This window comes from Lampris incognitus, chromosome 1 (genome assembly GCF_029633865.1).
Source record: "Lampris incognitus isolate fLamInc1 chromosome 1, fLamInc1.hap2, whole genome shotgun sequence".
NCBI lineage: Eukaryota > Metazoa > Chordata > Actinopteri > Lampriformes > Lampridae > Lampris > Lampris incognitus.
Window position 1 is genome coordinate 66,976,610 of NC_079211.1, and position 23,429 is coordinate 67,000,038.

Here is a 23,429-nt window from a genome sequence, read left to right on the forward strand (position 1 = left end):
AACTGAGGAAGCCTCTTGGATGAGAGGCGAAATGTCTTCACGGATATACGTACAGTGCATCCGGAAAGTATTCACAGCCCTTCACTTTCCCCACATTTTGTTATGTTACAGCCTTATTCCAAAATTGATTAAATTCTTTTTTTCTCTCTTCAATCTACACACAATACCCCATAATGACAAAGTGAAAAAGGTTTTGCAGAAATGTTTGCAAATGTATTAAAAATAAAAAACTGAAATATTACATGTACATAAGTATTCACACCCTTCACTATGCCACTCAAAATTGAGCTCAGGTTCATCCTGTTTCCACTGATCATCCTTGAGATGTTTCTACATCTTGATTGGAGTCCACCTCTAGTAAATTCAATTGATTGGACATGATTTGGAAAGGCACACACCTGTCTATATAAGGTCCCACTGTTGACAGTGCACGTCAGAGCAGAAACCAAGCCATGAAGTCAAAGGAATTGTCTGTGGACCTCTGGGACAGGATTGTATCGAGGCACAGATCTGGGGAAGGGTACAAAAAAATTTCTACAACTTTGAAGGTCCCGAAGAGCACAGTGGTCTCCATCAATCATAAATGGAAGAAGTTTGGATCCACCAGGACTCCTCCTAGAGCTGGCCGCCCAGCCAAACTGAGCAATCGGGGGAGAAGGGCCTTGGTCAGGAAGGTGACCAAGAACCCGATGGTCACTCTGACAGAGCTCCAGCATTCCTCTGTGGAGATGGGAGAACCTTCCAGAAGGACAACCATCTCTGCAGCACTCCACTAATCAGGCCTTTATGGTAGAGTGGCCAGACGGAAGCCTCTGCTCAGTAAAAGGCACATGACAGCCCGCTTGGAGTTTGCCAGAAAGCACCTAAAGGGCTCTCAGACCATAAGAAACAAGATTCTCTGGTCTGATGAAACCAAGATTGAACTCTTTGGCCTGAATGCCAAATGTCACATCTGAAGGAAACCAGGCATCTCTCATCACCTTGCTAATACCATCCCTATAGATAAGCATGGTGGTGGCAGCATCATGCTGTGGGGATGTTCTTCAGCGGCAGGAACTGGGAAACTAGTTAGGATCGAGGGAAAGATGAATGGAGCAATGTACAGAGAGAGCCTTGATGAAAACCTGCTCCAGAGTGCTCAGGACCTCAGACAGGGGCGAAGGTTTACCTTTCAACACGACAACGACTCTAAGCACACAGCCAAGACAACGAAGGAGTGGCTTCGGAACAAGTCTGTGAATGTCCTTGAGTGGCCCAGCCAGAGCCCAGACTTGAACCCCATTGAACATCTCTGGAATGACCTGGAAATAGCTGTGCAGTGACGCTCCCCATCTAACCTTACAGAGCTCGAGAGGATCTGCAGAGAAGAATGGGAGAAATACCCCAAATATAGGTGTGCCAAGCTTGTAGCTTCATACCCAAGAAGACTTGAGGCTGTAATCGCTGCCAAGGGTGCCTCAACCAAGTACTGAGTAAAGGGTGTGAATACTTACGTACATGCAATATTTAAGTTTTTTATTTTTAATAAATTTTCAAAAATTTCTACAAAACTTTTTTCACTTTGTCATTATGGGGTATTTTGTGTAGATTGATGAGAAAAAAAATAATTTAATCAATTTTGGAATAAGGCTGTAACATAACAAAATGTGGGGAAAGTGAAGGGGTGTGAATACTTTCCGGATGCACTGTATACCAAGTCCAGTTGCACTTGATTCAATTGCTTTAGATATACTCTATAATCTATACTCTATAATCTGTACTCTATAATCTATACTCGATGGTCTCATCGCCAGAACAGTGGTTGGTAAATTCATTGAGACAGAAACTGACCCACCATGCAGTACAGGTTGTGAAGTACTCGACTTAAAGGCAACTAATTGTAGGTTAAGAAAGAAAGAAAGCCACTTTTTTAACGAAAGTTGTCTTCTGCATTCAACCCATTTTATTGTATAGGAGCAGCAGGCAGCTGTGGTGCAGCACCTGGGGACCAACTCCAGTTCTGTTTCCTATTGCCTTGCTCAGTGGTGCAGGCAGAAGTATTAACCTAACTTTCATGTCTTTTTGATGGTGGGAGGAAACCGGGGCACCCGGAGGAAACCCACTCAGACACAGGGAGAACATGCAAACTCCACACAGCAAGTACCTGGGGCGCCTGGGGTTCAAACCCAGGACCTTCTTGCTGTGAGGAAACATTGCTAACAACTGGGCCACCGTCTTGCTTCAGTTAAGGTAAAAATTTGAGTTTTAAGTTTGGATTTAAAAGACTCCAAAGACTGTCAGACGGCAGCAGGCAGGTTATTCTGAAGAGGGCCGACAGCAAAAGGCCCTGCTGCCACCAGCTGACTTCTTTTTTAACTTTGGGTACACACAGGAGCCCTGTATTTTGAGAACGAAGAGCTCGAGATGGCATGTAAGGTTTAAGGAGATCAGACAGGTAGGATGGGGCAAGCCCATTTAGGGTTTTATAAGTCAGCAGAAGCACCTTGTATTCTGATCTAACATGGATAGGAAGCCAATGAAGGGAGGCAAGAATTGGTGTAATATGGTCAAATGTCCTAGTTTTAGTTAGGATTCTAGCAGCAGCATTCTGAACCATCTGAAGACTTTTAGTACTAGCATGTGGCAGACCTGAGAACACAACATTACAGTAATCAAGTCTGTATGAAACAAATGCATGTATTAGAATCTCTGCATCAGCCATGGAGAGAAAAGACCGAATTTTAGCTATGTTACGTAAATGAAAAAAGGCAGTCTTGGTGATTTCTTTAATGTGCTTATCAAAGGAAAGGCTGGGATCAAACGTAACACCAAGATTTTTGGCTGCCACACTTTGTGAAACCACAGAGTTGTCGATTGTTATCGTTACTTGATCAAATTGGTGTCTGTGTCTAGCAGGGCCAATGACCAGCATCTTGGTTTTATCTGAATTTAAAAGCAGAAAGTTAAGTGACATCCAGTTTTTCACAGTAGCCAAGCAGGCCTCTAAGTTAGTGATTTGAGTATGATCATCAGCCCTTATAGGCACATACAGCTGAGTATCATCAGCATAGCAATGGAAATTTATTCCGTAACTGCGTATAATTTGGCCAAGAGGCGAAATATAAAGAGAGAAAAGTAGAGGGTCAAGAATTGAGCCCTGAGGTATATCTATTTTCTGGGCAGCACAGTGGTCCAGTGGTTAGCAGTGTTGCCTCACAGCAAGACGGACCTGGGTTTGAACCTCGGGCCTTCCCAGGTCCTTTCTGTGTGGAGTTTGCATGTTCTCCCAGTGTCTGTGGGTTTTCTCCAGGTGCTCTGGTTTCCTCCTCCCAGCAAAAAACCTGCATGTTAGGGTTAATACTCCTGGGTGTTCCTGACCAAGGCATGACAAGAAGAGCTGGAGTTGGCCTCCAGGTGCTGCCCTGCAGTTGCCCACTGCTCAGAGTGTGGGTTGAATGCAGAAAACACATTTTGTTGCATTTATGTACAATGACAAGTGTCTTCTTCTACCATCAGAGAATTTCGATGTAATATTATTATAGCAGACATACTGTGTTCTTCCAGATAAGTAGGACCTAAGCCAAGAGAACTATCTAGTCTCAAAAGCTGAAACAACAGGGACTATCAGTGACTCATTGTATAGATATCAATCTGGTAAAACAGGATCTGCAGGATTAGCTGGAGTTGAAGAACTATTTTTTTTTTACTGATCTCAATCTTATTGCAGAAAAAGTCTAGAAACTCAAGTGCCATGAATGGTAAGCTGCTAATAGATGGCTGCTTTTTAGTAAACTTAGCTACACTGTCAAAGAAAAATCTGGGATTATATTTATTATTATTGATTAAGCAAGGCAAAGCAAGGAGAAAAAAAATGAGAGGCCAGTTTGAGATGGTTTGGACATGTGTGGAGGAGAGATGCTGGGTATATTGGGAGAAGGGTGCTGAATATGGAGCTGCCAGGGAAGAGGAGAAGAGGAAGGCCAAAGAGGAGGTTTATGGATGTGGTGAGGGAGGACATGCAGGTGGCTGGTGTGACAGAGGAAGATGCAGAGGACAGGACGAGATGGAAACGATGATCTACTGTGGTGACCCTTAGAGGGGGCAGCTGGAAGTAGACAAGCCAAGTAAAGTTTATTTGTATAGCCCAATATCACACATTTGCCTCAGATGTCACGAAGTGCATCCAACTTAAATCTACTGCAGATGGGTGGATGGATGGAGATGGAAATGGATGATTCGCTGTGGTGACCCCTAACAAGAGAAGTCGAAAGTAGTAGTAGTAGTAGGTGTTTGATTTGGCAAAGATTTTACACCGGATGCCCTTCCTGACGCAACCCTCCCTATTTATCCGGGTTTGGGACCAGCACTAAGAATGCACTAGTTTGTGCACCCCTTGTGGCTGAACCCAGCTACTGGGGATGCACAAGTCAGTTCAACAACTTCTTATGGGTATGTGACGAGGGCCTGGAGGAGACAGTTCATTTTGGGGACTATATCACTGGTGCAGTATACAGCGAGGAAGTTAAGCAACACATCATGCACACTTACTTTTCTGTCCACAGTCTTGTAAATCGCAGGTTTGTTAAAGACCGACTAAAAACAGGAGCAGCTGAGCCTCGACACGCAATGTCCGCCATTTTGTCCCACGATTAAGATTATATTATCATTTACTTTTCTCTTTCAGACAGCGATACCCCTTCTCACTAGACACACACATGCAACTACAACAGAAATAGACAAAACGGCAGTCACCTGGTATATCACTGGTACCAGTGTGTGGTAGTGTTGGTGCTGGTCCTGGTTAAACTGGTTTAAACTGGACAGGTATTCTCTCTTGGAGTCTTCAGCAGCCTGTTGTTTCTGCTGGGCGGTCTGACGGGCCTGGACCAACACACATGCACAAATACACACAAGTACACTGAATAATATTAGAAAAAACATTTAACGAGTCAACACAACGCAATATGATATGAAATCAAACACAATACAAACAAATAATACATAGTATTTCAAATACACAACACATATTGTAAAATATTCTACTACCACAACTACTACTACCACTACTACTACTACTACTACTTTCGGCTGCTCCCGTTAGGGGTCGCCAGAGCGCATCATCCATTTCCATCTCTTCCTGTCCTCTGCATCTTCCTCTGTCCCACCAGCCACCTGCATGTCCTCCCTCACCACATCCATAAACCTCCTCTTTGGCCTTCCTCTTCTCCTCTTCCCTTGAAGTATCCGGCCTTCTTGGAGTCTCTGGGTGGTGTCCTGGATAGGGTTCTGCCTGGGGACTGTATAATTCTGCTGGGGGACTTCAATGCTCACGTGGACAATGATGGAGAAACCAGGAGGGGCATGATTGGGAGGAACAGCCTCCCCAATCGGAACCCGAGCAGTGCCTTGGTATTGGACTTCAGTTCAAATCATGGATTGGCCATTACCAACACCATCTTCGAACATAAGTTAGTTCATATGTGTACTTGGCACCAGAACACCTTAGGCTGAAGATCGATGATAGAGTTTGTGGTCATATCATCAGATCTGCGGCCGTATGTTTTGGACACTTGTGTGAAGAGAGGAGCAGAGCTGTCAACTGATCATCACCTGGTGGTGAGTTGGATCAGATGGCAGGGAAGGCTGCCGGACAGACCTGGCAAACCTGAACGTGCAGTGAAGGTGAACTGGGAACGTCTGGCAGAGGGCCCTGTCTGTGAGGTCTTCAATTCCCACCTCCAGAGGAAGTTCTCATATATCCCGAGGGAGGCTGGGGACATGGAGTCTGAGTGGGCCATGTTCAAAGCCTCTATTGCAGATGTGGCAGGTAGGAGCTGTGGTCATAAGGTCATTGGTGCCAGTCGTGGTGGCAACCTAAGAACTTGCTGGCACCGCGGAAATAATGCCAATTGAAAGTCAATTAGGATCCTTTGTCGTGCTGGACACACAAATTCCCTGATTCAACAATATCATGCAATGAGCGGTGTTTAATATTTTCTAGTCAACAAAATTTTGTTTTATGGTTATTTTTATTGTCATTTGACTGAATTTATTATAGTGCCGTAGATAATATATTTGTTCTCTAAAAACCCTAACCCTAACCCTAACCTCATTACATCAACATGAGTTATATCACACACAATTCAGTGTTTTTAGAGAACGAAAAATCGAAACTAAGGCATTATAATAAATTCAGTCAAAATGATCCTTTCCATTGGCCTTGTTTCCATGGTTCCGGCACGTAATTTTAACACATGATGTGCCACTACCACATAATGCAAGTGTTAAGAGGTCGTGGTCATTTCATGTATTTCTGTGAGATCATGTTGCACAGATGTCTCCTGAAGAAGCAGACAGGTACCAGGAGGCCAGAAGGGCTGCTGCTTCGGTGGTCGCAGGAGCAAAAACTCGGGTGTGGGGGGAGTTCAGCGTGGCTATTGAAGAGGACTTTCGGTTGGCCTCAAGGAAGTTCTGGCAAACCATCCGGCAACTCAGGAAGGGGACGCAGGGCTTGACTCAGGCTGTGTTTAGCCCATGAGGGGAACTGCTGACCAGGACTGGGGATGTTGTCGGGTGGCTGAAAGAACACTTTGAGGAGCTCCTGAAACTGGCTAACATGGAATCAGTAGAGGAGGTAGAGTCTGAGGACTCGGGAAGACCCACCCATATCCCTGGCAGTGGTCTCTGAGGTAGTTAAGAAGCTCCTCAGTGACAAGGCACTGGGTGTGGATGAGATTTGCCATGAGATGCTGAGGTCTCTGGACGGTGTGGGGCTGTTTTGGATGACATGCTTCTTCAGTGTCACATAGAGACACTGAAGAACCAGTCTGCCACTCCAGGGGCAATACCTGTGGAGTGGCAGACTGGGGTCGTGGTTCCAATATTTGAAAAAGAGGACCGGAGGGTGTGCTCCAATTATGAGGGAATCACACTGCTTAGCCTCCATGGGACAGTCTAATCTAGGGTGCTGGAAAGGAGGCTCCGACCCATTGTCGAACCTAGGATCCAGGAATGCGGATTTAATCCTGGCTGTGGAACAAGGAACCAACTCCTTAACCTTGGCACAGGAGTTTGACCAGCCAGTCTAGATGTGTTTTGTGGACTTGGAGAAGGCTTATGACCGTGTACCTCGGGGCACTCTGTGTGCGTGTGTGTGTGTCGGGGGGGGGGGTGTACTGCGGGAGTATGGAGTACCGGGCAGTTGCAATATGCCATCCAGTCCTTTCATAACCAAAATGAGAGCTGTGTCCATATTCTCGGCACAAAGTCAAACACATTTTCAGTGGGTGTCAGGCTCAACCAAGGTTGTCCTTTGTCTCTGATTCTGTTTGTGATATTTATGGACAGGATCTCAAGGTGGAGCCAAGGTGAGGACTGTGTCCATTTTGGGAACCTCAGAATTGCATCTCTGCTCTTTGCAGATGATGTGGTTTTGTTGGCTTCATCAGAACGTGACCTCCAGTGTGCACTGGGGCAGTTTGCAGCTGAGTGTGAAATGGCCGGGATGAGAGTCAGCACCTCCAAGTCTGAGGCCCTGGTTCTCGCCCTGATTGCTCCCTCCAGGTTGGGGATGAGTTATTGCCTCAAGTGAAGGAGTTCAAGTATCTCGAGGTCTTGTTCACGAGTGAGGATGGGATCGAGCGGAAGATTGACTGGCAGATTGGTGCAGCATCAGCAGTAATGCAGACGTTGTACCGGACCGCCGTGGTGAAGAAGGAGCTGAGCCGGAAGGCAAAACTCTCAATTTACCAGTCAATCTTCGTTCCAACCCTCACCTATGGTCATGAGCTTTGGGGAGTGACCGAAGGGGTGAGATCGTGGATACAAGCGGCTGAAATGAGTTTCCTCTGTAGGGTGTCTGGGCTCAGCCTTAGAGATAGGGTGAGGAGCTCGGACATCCGGAGGGAGCTCGGAGTAGAGCCGCTGCTCCTTCGCATCAAAAGGAGCCAGTTGAGGTGGTCCAGGCATCTGATTAGGATGCCTCCTGGGCACCTTCCTTTGAAGGTTACCGGGCACAGCCAACTGGGAGGAGACTCCAGGGTAGACCAAGAACTCGCTGGAGGGACTACATGTCCAATCTGGCCTGGGAATGCCTTGGGATCCCCCACAAGGAGCTGGAGGGCGTTGCTGGGGAGAGGGATGTCTGGAGTGCCCTACATAGCTTGCTGTGACTGCGACCCGACCCCAGAGAAGTGGCTGAAGATGAATGAATGAACTCTTAGACCAGCAGTACTAGACAAGGTAAATGATTAAAAAACAAGATAAAAACAAGGACAAACAGCATTTAGTAAAACAAGTGAGGTAGCAAAAACAAGTGTAGCAAAAATGATGATGAGACAGTAGAAAATAGCAGCGGCTTTTAAATTTCAAAATAGTGCATGGGATTATTGCACGTAGTTGTCCATATTGCAGCGGCTTTGGTACCAGTTAGTCCTCAGCATCTATAGGCAGGTGTGTGTGTGTGTGTGTGTGTGTGTGTGTGTGTGTGTGTGTGTGTGTGTGTGTGTGTGTGTGTGTGTGGGAGATGGGGGAGTGGGGGTGGCGGGGCAATGGAGGCTAAAGCTCTGTTGAAGAAGTTGTTCCTCAGCCTGTTAGTTCGGGTTTTGATGGTGCAGTATCTTTTCCCGAATGGCAAGGGAACAAACAGACAGTGTACACAATACAGTGGCATAACGATCGAATCCAACGATCAGTTTCATATGCAAATATGGTGTGATCTTTAATTAGAGTTACAAAGGCTATGTATACTATTCACAGAGGATTTGGGAATGGTTGCGATCACAACATTGTAAGATGGTGACAGATAATAATACATTTTATTTGTGAGCACCATTCAGAGCAGTCAAGGACACCTTACAGAACACAATAACAAACACGCAGCACTGTATCAGACAGCATAAAATCAAAACAAAGCAGGGTAGACAATCAAACGTGAACACAACAGATAAGTATAAAATCATCATCTGCACAAAACTCAATGAAGCGTGGATCAGACTGAACATGCCAGTGTGAAAAGGTGCGTTCTGAGATGGGATGTGAAGGTTGAAAGAGAGTCAATGTTGTGAAGGTTTTGTGGGAGAGAGATCCATAGGTGGGGGGCAGAATGACTGAAGGCTCTAGACCCCATGGTAGCCAAGTGGGCCGATGGTGTAGTGAGTTGGAGAGCAGGAGAGGATCTGAGAGTGCGTGAGGGCATGTGGATCTGAAGGAGTTTGGAAAGATATGAAGGTGCTAGGTTATTAAGGGCCTTAAAGGTGAGGAGCAAGATCATGAAGCCAATACAGTATTTAACAGGGAGCCAATGTAGCTGCTGAAGAACAGGAGTGATATGATCTATGGAAGGAGTTCTGGTAATGATATGGGCAGATGAATTCTGGACCAATTGAAGTTTATGAAGACACTTGAGGGGAAGACCAAAGAGGACAGAATTACAGTAGTCAATACGGGATGTAACCAGGGTGTGAGTGCGTATGGCTGTGTTTTTAGGTGTAAGTGACAGCCGAAGATGGTTAATATTGCATAGGTGGAAGTATGCAGACTGAGTAACATTGTTGATGTGGGCTTCAAAAGAAAATGTGCTGGGTGTCATCCAGGATGACACCCAGCACCCAGGATGACATGCAGACTCTTAACCTGAGGCGATGGAGGAACTATAGAATTGTCAATAGTCAGAGAAAAACTATCAGGTTTGGTCAAAGTAGATTTAGTGCCTAATAGGAGGACCTCAGTTTTATCACTATTAAGTTTGAGGAAGTGGTATGAAAACCAGGATTTAATTTCTAGTAAGCAGTCAGAAAGGGAAGTGGGTGGAAGAGTGGAGGTAGGTTTGGTGGATAGATAAAGCTGGGTATCATCCGCGTAGCAGTGAAATGAAATGCCAAATTTCCTGAAAATGTGGTCAAGAAGTAGTAGGTAAATGATAAATAGGAGGGGTCCCAATACAGAGCCCTGGGAGCACCGGTAGTGGCAGGAATAAATTCTTAGCCCCGCTAAAAGTACATCTTTCACCATCTTACAATGCTGTGATTGCAAACATTCTCAAATATTCTGTGAATAGTACACATGGACACTGTAACTCTAGTTAATGGTCATAGTTAGCCTGGTGGTGGTGAGTGCTGTTTGACCAATAGCACTTCCCGCCCCCATTAACTATAAAGTGTTGTGTGTGTGTGCGTGTACATACACACAGGGTGTTGTGATGCGTCTAGTGCAGCAGTGTGTAGTTGGAGGGAAGGTGCACGTGTTCTTCCAACCCGCTTGTGTCCTTCCTGCCCTTAGCTTGCTGCCACTGGCTAGCCTTTGTGGCGAATAGGGAAGCATCCTAGCGTGTAAGCCTTCCCTTGCCAGTACATAGCCTCTTCTTCACCAAGACTCCTGCCAGGCCTCCCCGTGGCCACACATGGTAACTGGGGTCTTGCGGCCCCAGGCTAACTTGGCAGGGGATCTCGGAGCAGCAGTGGGCCCCAGAGATATGGTGTGCAGGCCCACCCTGGTGGACACGCCCTGGCACCTATCAACCACTGCCCCGCTGCCTTGTGGGTGAGTCTGGAAGACATAAGGCTAAGGGAGCTTACCCCAACAGAAAAGCAAGCTGTGGCGGCACGCTTCGATGCGGTTTCCGAAAAACTGGATTTCCGGCAGCCCCCTGCAGTTGTGTGGAGGTGCCGGTCGTCTAGGGATCCCCCTTGCCATCGGAACCATCTCCTCTACAATCAAGTCATGTGGCATTGGGAGAAGCGCACCCCCCATGCCACTTTAAAAACCATCTCTGCGCAGGTATCTTCTGCTATCTGAGTCCGCAAAGGACCCACAAGTAGAAGAAGATGGTCATCACTCGGCACGATGGACAACCAGCAAGTAATATGGTCATGCTCAAATTTGCATATGAAACCGATCATTGGCTTCCATTGTTATACCACTGTATTTTTTATAAGGGTGGGGACACTTGCAATCAGTTGAGACTGAAGAGGTCACTTAGATGATGATGAAACGTATCTGTCAATAAACGTTGTGTCCAGATGAACTGATTCACCTTTCTTTGTGTTAGGGTTAGGAGTGTGTGTCAGTCTAACGTACCTTAAGGGAGCAGTGCTGGAACAGAGAAGGGTATCTGGGTTAACAATACTCATCAAGTAACTAGTAACTCACCAAGTAATTGAAAAGAAATAATTAATTACAGCTCACTGTTTTACTAATAAGTAAAAACTCATTGGGCATCTAATCAACAACTTAGTGAATAACTAACAACTCACTAATAGTTGACTTTACCTTCTCTGTATCAGCCTTGCTGTTGTCAGTGTCAATTCTGTCAAAGTTGTGTTGAGCTCGTTCAGCCTCCTTACAATCTCGCTCGAACCGCCGTTTAGTCTAAACACAAAGAACAACAACATGATACTGTGGAAATTAACACCAACACATCTATCCATTAAACTAACAGGAGGAATACCATTGACCAACTCTAGACAGACAGATGATTCACAGGGGTCACTCACTGACTCCAGCTGCTTCCAGGAACCCTCAATGTGATGCTGGGCCCGGCGGCCATCTTGGAAATGCTGCAAAAAGAACACAAACTGATTGTAACACCCTATCTCTTCTTCCATGCTGTTCTTATTTCTACTGTTACTACTGTTTGAAACATTTTTCCTACTACTACTATTTTTACAACTGTACTACCACTATTCTTCTGCTTTCAGCTTGTTCCCTGTTTCTCAGGGGTCGCCACGTGGATTTTATAGGTCCCACCGGTACCCTGTGAGGACACAGCACCAATGGTGGCCGTTGTTAACCTGGGCCTTGACCGATCTGGTATGCTCTTGTCAATATGCATACTGATTTGGCAAAATGTTATGTCCTCTGCCCTTCCTGACACAACTATCAACCCTGTCGACGGGGACAGAGGTAAAGCGTTGGATGCCATCCCAGTATTCATGGACATGCACCCATGGCTGTTGCCACTACTAATACTACTACTACTACTACTACTACTATCTCTCCTTCTACTACAACTAATAACTGTTTGTCTCAAACTGCTCGCTACTTCAGTAGGTACTGAATTACCAAGATAGCTGTGCCTTTTTTCGGATGTCTCAATGTCAAAATTGTTTTAGTGCACTGGGACGTCATCTCACTAGAAAATTCCTGGAATTAAAAAACAGTTAGCATCTTTGTTCACTATGTTCACTATCTGGAAGTTATGTATCTCTTTCTGCTACTCCTCTACTACTCTGCTATTCTTTCTGAGCTGATGCAAGATGGAACTTGTGAGATCAAACCTTACTAAGTAATGTTACAGCTACATAAGTTAACACTTTGTACAGTTTATTCTTTATTTTTCTTTGTGTTTAACATTTATAGCCATCACCAGACTTCTTTGTGTTTTCATACGTCAAACATCCGTACATTTCTCTTCGCAACAAAAAAGCTAAAACATTGCCACACACATTGTCGTTATGTTTACTTACTTAGCTCAGAAGTTAACCTAATGGTTTGCCAAGTTACATTACTTTAGCTGCCTATGACTGACAGCTTGCACAACTTGTTTCATTTATTGGTGGCTTTTGCTTGAGTAGCTCATCTCCTCGCAAAGAGCGAGAACATGCACACAAATAGCGACAGACAAGATATTGTTTGTGTCTGAAAAACCACCATGTTATTGTAAATGAAATGAATAAGTTTTGTCTTAATGTTTAGACCTAAATGTAGTCAAGCCTACATAATGAACACACAATATTGCATGAGTCACAGTTTTTGGCAAGCCATAATTCTAATTAGTTAAATCAAGATTACATAAGATTAAAGCTTTGAAGTTAATTTTGACCAGCCAGGAAAACCTGCACGTTCTGGTATGGCCGTGTTGGCGGTGTTCCCACCACCACATCATCATTAACGCTGCTTCAGGACCATCACTGCAACGGTCCCATCACGCTGTGATGTCGTGCCTTTGCGACACGGGGGGAAAAGACCAGAAAACTAGCAAAGATAACCTGACATAAACTCAACCTAACGCTAACCTTAACCTAACACCTACCTTACCCTAACTTTAACCGATAGCTGACCTTCGCCTAAGCGATGGCTGACCCACACTAGCCCACAACAAAATCCCACAACCGTCTCCCCTGTAATGTCCATGCGTTGTAACATGTTTAGTGATGTTTCTGGTGTTAGTTTTAATGTTTATTCTGGTCACAAGGGGGCGCTCTAGGTTACGTGTTGTATTCACCCTTTGCAAACGCGTCACAATTATCACGTGACGAGGGAGACTGCGCCATGACGGACGGCAGGAAGTGATAGACCGGGAAATTCAAAAGCGAAGAACAAAAACAAACAAAACATTGCGACGGATGAGTAGCTATTATAGTTTAAATGGAAGTGATGGCTACCAATAGTCAGAGTAATGTTGTGGAGTTGTCCTGTGAAGTGAGTCACCTTGTAGCACGGACAAAGAGCTATATGTGGGGAAGCTAGCGATAGCAGGGTTAGCTAGCGATAGCAGGGTTAGCTAGCGATAGCAGGGTTAGCTACCAACCCGTACCTTCTTCCTACCGATGTGTTCACGGATCTAGCAAGACCGTCCAGTCTGCCCGAGTTCAGTCCACACGGTCTGTACCACTCTGTTACCAACAGAGTGTCCCCACACACACACAGGAGCTGACCTAAAAGCATACAAAAGTATGGATGCTGACCACTTCTTTGTAGCTTGTTGGGTTACAGAACCACAGTGCTACGCTCACAGCAGGGGGATGTACCTCATAATTATATATATATATATATATATATATATATATATATATATATATATATATATATAATTTGGTTATGATTGTAACCGGTTATTTTCTTGCCCGATGCCGGATTCCCTACGGGGTGTACTGCACCACAAGGCAACATCACTAACCGCTCGGCTAAAGGGTCAGACCCGTTAGCTAGGGACTAACATGTCTTATTAGTAGTTTACATGATCAAAAACCTCAAACTTCCAAAGTCCAATCTTAACACTTTCCATGGAATGACCCGCCTGCACTATGTGTAATTTCAGGTCCATCATAGTCAGGCTCTGTCCTCGAGCCAGCTGAAAGCATGGGTGTCTGTGAAGAAGGAGGGAACCGTTGTGTGCGGCCACTGCACATGTAAAGCAGGCCTTGGAGAGGTCTGCTCCCACATCATGGCTCTGCTGTATGCACTAGAGTCCGCCGTGAAACACCTGCAAGACAGGAGCTGCACTAGTGGGCCACCACAGGGGGGACAGCCTCCCTGGAAACCAGGCAAAGCTCTGCTGGAGGAGGCGAAATCCATTGATCTTCTGCCGTCCGTCATGACATCCATATTCCCCGCGAGTGGGACGTGACGTCACGTTCAAAGGGTCAATATGTGAGACGCTCTTGTTTCTTCACGTTAAGCCCGGAAGTAGCAGAGCTCGGGAAAACAGTGTTAGCAGCCAGGGCTAGCGGATGCACTGGCAGATGTACCGTTGTCATTATGCAAAAGTCCCACTGAAGATTCCAAAACGCAGCTTCATGGTATTTGAGTTTTTATTTCAAAACTTTACACCGGCGACGAGGATTCAAAGTTTTTTCCACTAACATGGCTGCTGCATTGCCGTCGTTCCCTGCCTTTGATATAAGTGACGAACAGGACTCAGCTGTCCGGTGGAAGAAGCGGCTACAGCGCATTGACAACTGGGTAGTTGCTCTGGATGTAAAGGAGGACACAAGGAAGCGTGCGATGCGTCTACATGATATAGGGGAAGGCGTACAGGACATCCTCGATACCCTCACTGACACCGGGGAAGCAAAGGGCTATAAATGAGCAAAAGACAAACCGAGTGAGTACTTCTCCCCTAAAATCAACATAGTCTACGAGACCTACACATTCAGACAAGCCAAGCAACTAGCAGGGGAAACACTCGACTCCTATCACACCAGGCTGCGGCAACTAGCAGCAACTTGCGACTTTCCTGATGTTGAAAGAGATCAAAACTAGGATCACTCAGACGTGCACACGTCATAAACCGCGGTGTCACGCGCTACAGAAATCAGAGATGGCGTTGACCGAACTCCTCTCACTCGGTAGAACCATGGCACTTGCGGCCTGAACGCTTCATGTGTACCCTTGAAGGGACCCCACGTGCTGCCCATGTTGAAGGTCGCCCATGGAAACAGACTCTATACGCATTCCTCCGCAACTACCGTGCCGAGCCTCACTGCAGAGTGCTGTTCGGTAGGCCCCTCAGAATCAAGCTGCCTGAATCTCCTCTTCCCTTCCAGTCTCAGGCTGATGCAAAGCTACGACTAGCAGATGCAGTGGCAAAGAACATGATGAAACACAATGCTGACAGGATGGCCATGCTGCTCCTTTGGCTGTGAAAGTAGGCGACAGGGTCCTGTGTCGTCAGAAGAAGGAAGGGAAGCTACGCCCTTGCTTACAGTCCCCGCCCATACAGGGTCATCACCATCAAGGCTCCATGGTGACAGCCAAACACAGTGATTATGTCATCTCTAGAAAGTCATCCCACTTCAAGATCCTCCCGGTGGCTGAAAATCACCACTCTCAGCAATGTGGTTTGAAAGGCATGGACTGGACCGAAAGCCACCCTGAACAAATCCCAGAGCCTTTAGCCCCTAACCCCCTGGGCCACAGTCACCTGTTCAGAGATACCCAGTCAGGGTAAATAGAAGACCCCCGTCATACCTCTACTACTACTACTTTTGGCTGCTCCCGTTAGGGGTCGCCACAGCGGATCATCCGTTTCCATTTCTTCCTGTCTTCTGCGTCTTCCTCTGTCACACCAGCAACCTGCATGTCTTCCCTCACCACATCCATAAACCTCCTCTTTGGCCTTCCTCTTCCCCTCTTCCCTGGCAGCTCCATATTCAGCATCCTTCTCCCAATATACCCAGCATCTCTCCTCCACACATGTCCAAGCCATCTCAATCTTGCCTCTCTTGCTTTGTCTCCAAACCGTCCAACCTGAGCTGTCCCTCTAATATAATCGTTCCTAATCCTGTCCTTTTTCGTTACATCAGTGCCACTGTCTCCAAACCATATAAAATAGCTGGTCTCACAACCATCTTGTAAACTTTCCCTTTAACTCTTGCTGATACCCTTCTGTTGCAAATCACTCCTGACACACTTCTCCACCCACTCCAACCTGCCTGCACTCTCTTTTCCACCTCTCTACTGCACTCTCCGTTACTTTGGACAGTTGACCCCAAGTATTTAAACTCAAATGCCTTTGTCACCTCCACTCCTTGCATCCTGACCATTCCACTGTCCTCTCTTTCATTCATGCATAGGTATTCCGTCTTGCTCCTACTGACTTTCATTCCTCTTCTCTCCAGTGCATACCTCCACCTCTCCAGGCTCTCCTCAACCTGCACCCTACTCTCGCTACAGATCACAATGTCATCCGCGAACATCATTGTCCATGGAGACTCCTGCCTGATCTTGTCCGTCAACCTGTCCATCACCATTGCAAACAAGAAAGGGCTAAGAGCCGATCCTTGATGTAATCCCACCTCCACCTTGAACCCATCTGTCATTCCAACCGCACACCTCACCATTGTCACACTTCCCTCATACGTATCCTGCACCACTCTTACATACTTCTCTGCAACTCCTGACTTCCTCATACAATACCACACCTCCTCTCTCGGCACTCTGTCATAAGCTTTCTCTGACTTTAAAGTGAACTGACTAAAATGTACAATGCAACTGACTAAAAGGTACAATGCAAGATAAAGTTTGAGTCGGACTGGTTAATAGTTATTGTTAAAAAAATGTAAGCAAAGGAGGGTTGTAATGGCCATGCTTTGTAACATGTTTAGTAATGTTTCTGGTGTTAGTTTTAGTGTTTATTCTGGTCACAAGGGGGCGCTCTAGGTTAAGTGTTGTATATGTGAGATGCTCTTGGTTGACGTTACGCCTGGAAGTAAGGGAGCTGGAGAGAACATGGGTAGCAGCCATGGCTAGCAGAGGCACTAACATATGTACCGTTGTTGTTATGCAAAGGCTTCACTAAAGAGTCGAAAACGCAGCTCGTGGTATTTGAGTTTTTATTTCAAAGCTTTACACCCCCCCACCCCATAACCCCTACCCCCGAGTCGCAAAGGCCTAACAGCACAACAATGTGAGATCGGTCAGTTGCAGTAATGGTCCTAGAGCAGGGGTGGGCAAACTATGGCCCGCGAGCCACATACGGCCCATTGGGCGTTTAATCCGGCCCGGCGGGCATTTAAATTAAAACTATAATTAATTTAAATGACTGGTACTGGCGATTTTTCTCCGCAATACGTTAAGGTTGGTTCCACTAGATAGCGTGATGCAAATACAACCGACCCTTTCTAATGTGGAGGCCAAGAGTCACTCATCTCTTCACCTGAGCTGACCTTCACTTTGGCCTCTTGTGTTGAGCATCACAGCATGTAGCAGTCGCCTACTTTCACAAAATGAGCGGACCAAAGAAGCGAAAAGTCGACAGCGATTGCCGGGGTTTTAGGAAAGAGTGGACTGCAAAATATTTTTTTCACTGAAGTCCGATCGAAGGCCATATGTCTGATTTATTCAAGGAATATAATGTCAGCTGACACTTTCCCACTAAGCATGCTAACTACACTACCGTTCAAAAGTTTGGGATCACATTGAAATGTCCATATTTTTCAAGGAAAAGCACTGTACTTTTCAATGAAGATAACTTTAAACTAGTCTTAACTTTAAAGAAATACACTCTATACATTGCTAATGTGGTAAATGACTATTCTAGCTGCAAATGTCTGGTTTTTGGTGCAATATCTACATAGGTGTATAGAGGCCCATTTCAAGCAACTATCACTCCAGTGTTCTAATGGTACAATGTGTTTGCTCATTGGCTCAGAAGGCTAATTGATGATTAGAAAACCCTTGTGCAATCATGTTCACACATCTGAAAACAGTTTAGCTCGTTACAGAAGCTACAAAACTGACCTTCCTTTGAGCAGATTGAGTTTCTGGAGCGTCACATTTGTGGGGTCAATTAAACGCTCAAAATGGCCAGAAAAAGAGAACTTTCATCTGAAACTCAACAGTCTATTCTTGTTCTTAGAAATGAAGGCTATTCCATGCGAGAAATTGCTAAGAAATTGAAGATTTCCTACACCAGTGTGTACTACTCCCTTCAGAGGACAGCACAAACAGGCTCTAACCAGAGTAGAAAAAGAAGTGGGAGGCCGCGTTGCACAACTGAGCAAGAAGATAAGTACATTAGAGTCTCTAGTTTGAGAAACAGACGCCTCACAGGTCCCCAACTGGCATCTTCATTAAATAGTACCCGCAAAACACCAGTGTCAACATCTACAGTGAAGAGGCGGCTGTGGGATTCTGGGCTTCAGGGCAGAGTGGCAAAGGAAAAAGCCATATCTGAGACTGACCAATAAAAGAAAAAGATTAAGATGGGCAAAAGAACACAGACATTGGACAGAGGAAGACTGGAAAAAAGTGTTGTGGACGGATGAATCCAAGTTTGAGGTGTTTGGATCACAAAGAAGAACGTTTGTGAGACGCAGAACAAATGAAAAGATGCTGGAAGAATGCCTGACGCCATCTGTTAAGCATGGTGGAGGTAATGTGATGGTCTGGGGTTGCTTTGGTGCTGGTAAGGTGGGAGATTTGTACAGGGTAAAAGGGATTCTGAATAAGGAAGGCTATCACTCCATTTTGCAACGCCATGCCATACCCAGTGGACAGCGCTTGATTGGAGCCAATTTCATCCTACAACAGGACAATGACCCTAAACACACCTCCAAATTGTGCAAGAACTATTTAGAGCAGAAGCAGGCAGCTGGTATTCTATCGGTAATGGAGTGGCCAGCGCAGTCACCAGATCTGAACCCCATTGAGCTGTTGTGGGAGCAGCTTGACCGTATGGTACGCAAGAAGTGCCCATCCAACCAATCCAACTTGTGGGAGCTGCTTCTGGAAGCGTGGGGTGCAATTTCTCCAGATTACCTCAACAAATTAACAGCTAGAATGCCAAAGGTCTGCAATGCTGTAATTGCTGCAAATGGAGGATTCTTTGACGAAAGCAAAGTTTGATGTAAAAAAAATCTTATTTCAAATACAAATAATTATTTCTAACCTTGTCAATGTCTTGACTCTATTTTCTATTCATTTCACAACATATGGTGGTGAATAAGTGTGACTTTTCATGGAAAACACAAAATTGTTTGGGTGATCCCAAACTTTTGAATGGTAGTGTACGCTAGCAATTTGTCATCCCAAGAAAGGGTGAGTACAGCTTCGAGGTTAGCAGCCAATTTACAGGCTAAGCAAAATATTTTTACCCGCCAGTCTACAATTCAGGAGTCCAGCACAAGGGCAAGTTATCCACTGGCATATACTACATTAGCGAAAGCGAGCAAGCCTTTCTGGGAAGGAGAGCTTTTGAAGGAACGTATGGTGGAGACCACAAGTCTTCTGTGTCCAGAGAGCAAAAGCACATTTGAAAACACGAGCTTATCGCGCAGAACAGTGACTCGCCCTACACAACTAGCTGACGAAGACCTGGCTTGTGGGTTGATCAAGAAAGCAGAGTCCTTTTGAGTTTTATTCGTTAGCACTGGATGAAAGCGGTGACATAAAGGACACTGCACACCTCTTATTTTTTTGTCAGAGGAATTAATGACAATTCTGAAATCACGGATGAGTTTTTATCCTTGAAGTCCATGAAAGGCACAACGAGAGGATGGGATTTACACGACAGGGTGTCTGGTTGCATTGAGAGGCTGAAGCTACCTTGGTGTAAACTGGCAGATGTCACCACAGATGGATCGCCCATTTAACAGGGAAAAAGTCGGACTGCTGAAAAGAATCCAGGACAAGGTGAAAGAAGAGGACCCTGGGTTGGAGGTAATTTTCCTACATTGTGTTGTCCACAGGAAGCCCCCTGCAAGACTGAATTGCAGCTTGATCACGTAGTGAAGCCAGTCGTAAAACCTGTGAACTTCATACGGGCGAGGGGACTTAGTCATCATCAATTCATTAGATTCCTTGAAGAAACTGATGCTGACCATCATGACTCACTTTACCACTCCAATGTCCGTTGGCTATGTTTGGGAAAAGTGTGTCAGTGAGGGTGGCAGCTTAGAGGGGAGATTGGGTCAATGGGGAAAGCCGACGGTTTTCCTGAGCTGAGCGACGCAGGCTGGCTTTGGGACTTTGTGTTCGCTGTGGACATGTGGGCACACATGAACGAGCTGAACGTGAAGCTACAGGAGAAGGAAGTATTTGTGCACGAACTGTGTTCGAACGTGAAAGCTTTCAAAGCCAAGTTAACTTTGTTCTCAAGGCAAGTAATGAACTAACGATTCGCTCATTTCCCGACACCAGCGACGCGGGAAGAGACGCCTCAGCTTGCAAGGAAATACAGCAAATCACCGAACCACCTGCACGGAGAATTCTGGCGTCGATTCTCTGATTTTGAAAAGATTGAGAAGTCACCGCAGCTGGTGTCATGTCCCCTGTAACTCGACTATGAGACTGCACCACAGAAACTGCAGTTGGAGCTGACTGACCTCCAGTGCGACTCTGTCTTGAAGGAGAAGTTCAACTCCGTCAAACTGGATGAGTTTTATGCCTCACTGAACGAGAACAAGTTTCCAAACATCCGACAGATGGCACAGAAGATGCTGGTGTTATTTGGTTCTACCTATGTGTGTGAGCAAATGTTCAGTGTGATGAACAGTGTGTAAAACCCAGTGTGGCCCTTGAGCCAAAAAGTTTGTCCACCCCTGTCCTAGGGCAACATTAATTATGATGTTGTAGAATCAATACCAACACGCTGATCACAGATACACCGAGATACATATACAGCTCGCATATTGGCTGATTATCAACCGAAATGTTGATGTAATGGGGTGCTTGTGTGGTATTTCACTATCGTGGCACCCTTTTTGTCAGTTACAATGAAGATACAACATGCAAAAATACAAACTGTAATGTGCAGATGTGGGAGATTTAAGTTCATGCACATACCAGTTGTGGTGTATTGGATCGAGCACTCGGTGCTCGATTGTGTTGGACTGTCACCACTACTGAGTTCTGTAATACACTGGTCGAGCCTAGTAGTGTGTGATGTCTCCGTCAGTAAAGATCAGACTTGTGCCGCATCCTCGTCTCCGTGTACTTATATATAATAGTGATTAAGTTAGTAACCCACGAATAGTAACACTACAATAGTGTACATAAGAGAAGTCACAACACCAGTCCAGTAAATTAGAACTTAAAAGTATTGCTAATTTTTGGAACAAGCTCCCAAGTGACAGAGAAGCTGTTCTCGGCGATTGATTGGTCTTTTTTTGGGGGGGGCGGTTGTTTCCCCCTTTTTCTCCCCAATTGTATTTGGCCAATTGACTCACTCTTTTGAGCCGTCCTAGTCACTGCTCCAATCCCTCAGCCGATCCGGGGAGGGCTGCAGACTACCACATGTGTCCTCCGATATTCGTGGAGTCACCAGCCGCTTCTTTTCACCTGACAGTGAGGAGTTTCACCAGGGGGACGTAGCACGTGAAAGGATCACTTTACCCCCCCCCTCCGAACAGGCGCCCCAACCGACCAGAGGAGGCGCTAGTGCAGCGACCAGGACACTTACCCACATCCGGCCTCCCACCTGCAGACACGGCCAACTGTGTCTGTAGGGACGCCCGACCAAACCGGAAGTAACACGGGGATTCAAACTGGCGATCCCCGTGTTGGCAGACAACAGCATAGGCCGTTATGCTACATGGACGCCCTGATTGGTTATTTCTGTAGAAGCCCAGAAGAGGGAGCTCACGCCATGGCTGCCTCATTCTCCATAAAGACGCCAAAGAGTGAACATCGTGAGCACTCTCTTTATTGATTCTCTCCCTTTTCAGGGTATAACATTTGGAGGCACCGCTGGGATGGAATGTGATTAGGACCATTTTCCCAGACGGTAAACGTCCCTCTCATTATTCATTCATTCCCTCCTACATCAGCAGCTTGCAGTTGTCTAGCTGCGCTCTTCAGTGTTCCAGCAGCAGCGGTGAGCAGCGGTCTGTTAGCAGCGGGCAGCAGTCCATCAAAAGGGCCTTGTATAACCAACGTGAGAGCTGTGTCCGTATTATCGGCACAGTCAAACACGTTTTTGGTGGGTGTCTGACTCCGCCAAGGTTGTCCTTTCTCTCCGATTCTGTTTGTGATATTCATGGACAGGCGCAGCCAAGGTGAGGAGTGTGTCCATTTTGGGAACCTCAGAATTGCATCTCTGCTCTTTGCAGATGATGTGGTTTTGTTGGCTTCATCAGAATGTGACCTCCGGCACGCACTGGGGCAGTTTGCAGCTGAGTGTGAAATGGCTGGGATGACAGTCAGCACCTCCAAGTCTGAGGCCATGGTTCTCTACCTGAAAATGGTGGATTGATTCATCCGGGTTGGGAATGAGTTGTTGCCTCAAGTGAAGGAGTTCAAGTACCTCGGGGTCTTGTTCACGAGTGAGGGTAGGATGGAGCGGGATTCGTTTCGTTATTATGTGTTGTATCTTATGAAGAATGGATTCGTTTCGTTATTATGTGTTGTATCTTATGAAGAATGGATTCGTTTCGTTATTATGTGTTGTATCTTATGAAGAATGGATTCATTTCGTTATTATGTGTTGTATCTCATAAAGATGGATTGTCCACAACATCTCAAACTTCGTTTCAACTTTTTGCAAGTTACATTCACATGTCGAAAGTGTTATCCACACCGAGCTTGCGGACGCCGACTCCGGTAACTCTTCTTCTATGGTTACAGAACACACACTCTTAACAGCATAACCATGTCGCCGCCTAGTGGACTCTTCAGTAATAACCATATCATTAGTCTACAACAGGATTAACCAAGGTAAGTATGAATATGTATTATTTAGTATTTTTCTTAGCCATTAGCCGGTAAGTATTTATCATTAGGAAATAACAATGCAAATGCTAGTGTAACCCACATGATTACATGTACCCTGTGACATATGTAAGTTCCACTAGTAGCCTCTAGGGGGCTAAACCATAACAAACAACCGTCAACAATAGAGAAGAGAGAATGAATCTGACGAGAGAAAGACTGGAAGAGAAGAGAAATACGGATATTTTGAAATACGGACAACTTTGACGACGGATACTTGAATTACGGATATTTGAACTACAGGACATTTGAACTACGACATAAAGATCCCCCCCACGAAGCTTCATTGATGAGCCGCTAGCCAAAGCTAAAAGTAAGCAGCTTTCTGTGTTCCATGTAATCGTAGCCATTTACGTAGGATATCTTGATTTTATCCAAAGACAGATGATCTCCTGTTGAAGGAAGAAGGAAGACTCTTGTCTCTCGTGTGTTGTACGCTGCTGGAATCCTGGTAAGACTTTAAAATCTTGAAATCTAAAGAGTGACAGTTTTCCATTGGTTGCTAAGCTAAGCTAACCCAG

At 45.7% G+C, this 23,429-nt stretch overlaps 1 protein-coding gene across 1 annotated transcript in view; it reads right to left on the reverse strand.

Moving 5' to 3' along the window:
• The window catches only part of fnbp1a (formin binding protein 1a), a 187,727-nt gene that overhangs the window by 102,874 nt on the left and 61,424 nt on the right, over positions 1-23,429 (reverse strand). Inside the window, exons 5-8 of the mRNA XM_056278074.1 lie at positions 11,472-11,534; positions 11,248-11,346; positions 11,056-11,070; positions 4,732-4,860 (exon numbers count right to left, since the gene is read on the reverse strand). Of these exons, the coding sequence (XP_056134049.1) occupies positions 4,732-4,860; positions 11,056-11,070; positions 11,248-11,346; positions 11,472-11,534 (306 nt within the window). The remainder of the gene's footprint in view (positions 1-4,731; positions 4,861-11,055; positions 11,071-11,247; positions 11,347-11,471; positions 11,535-23,429) is intronic.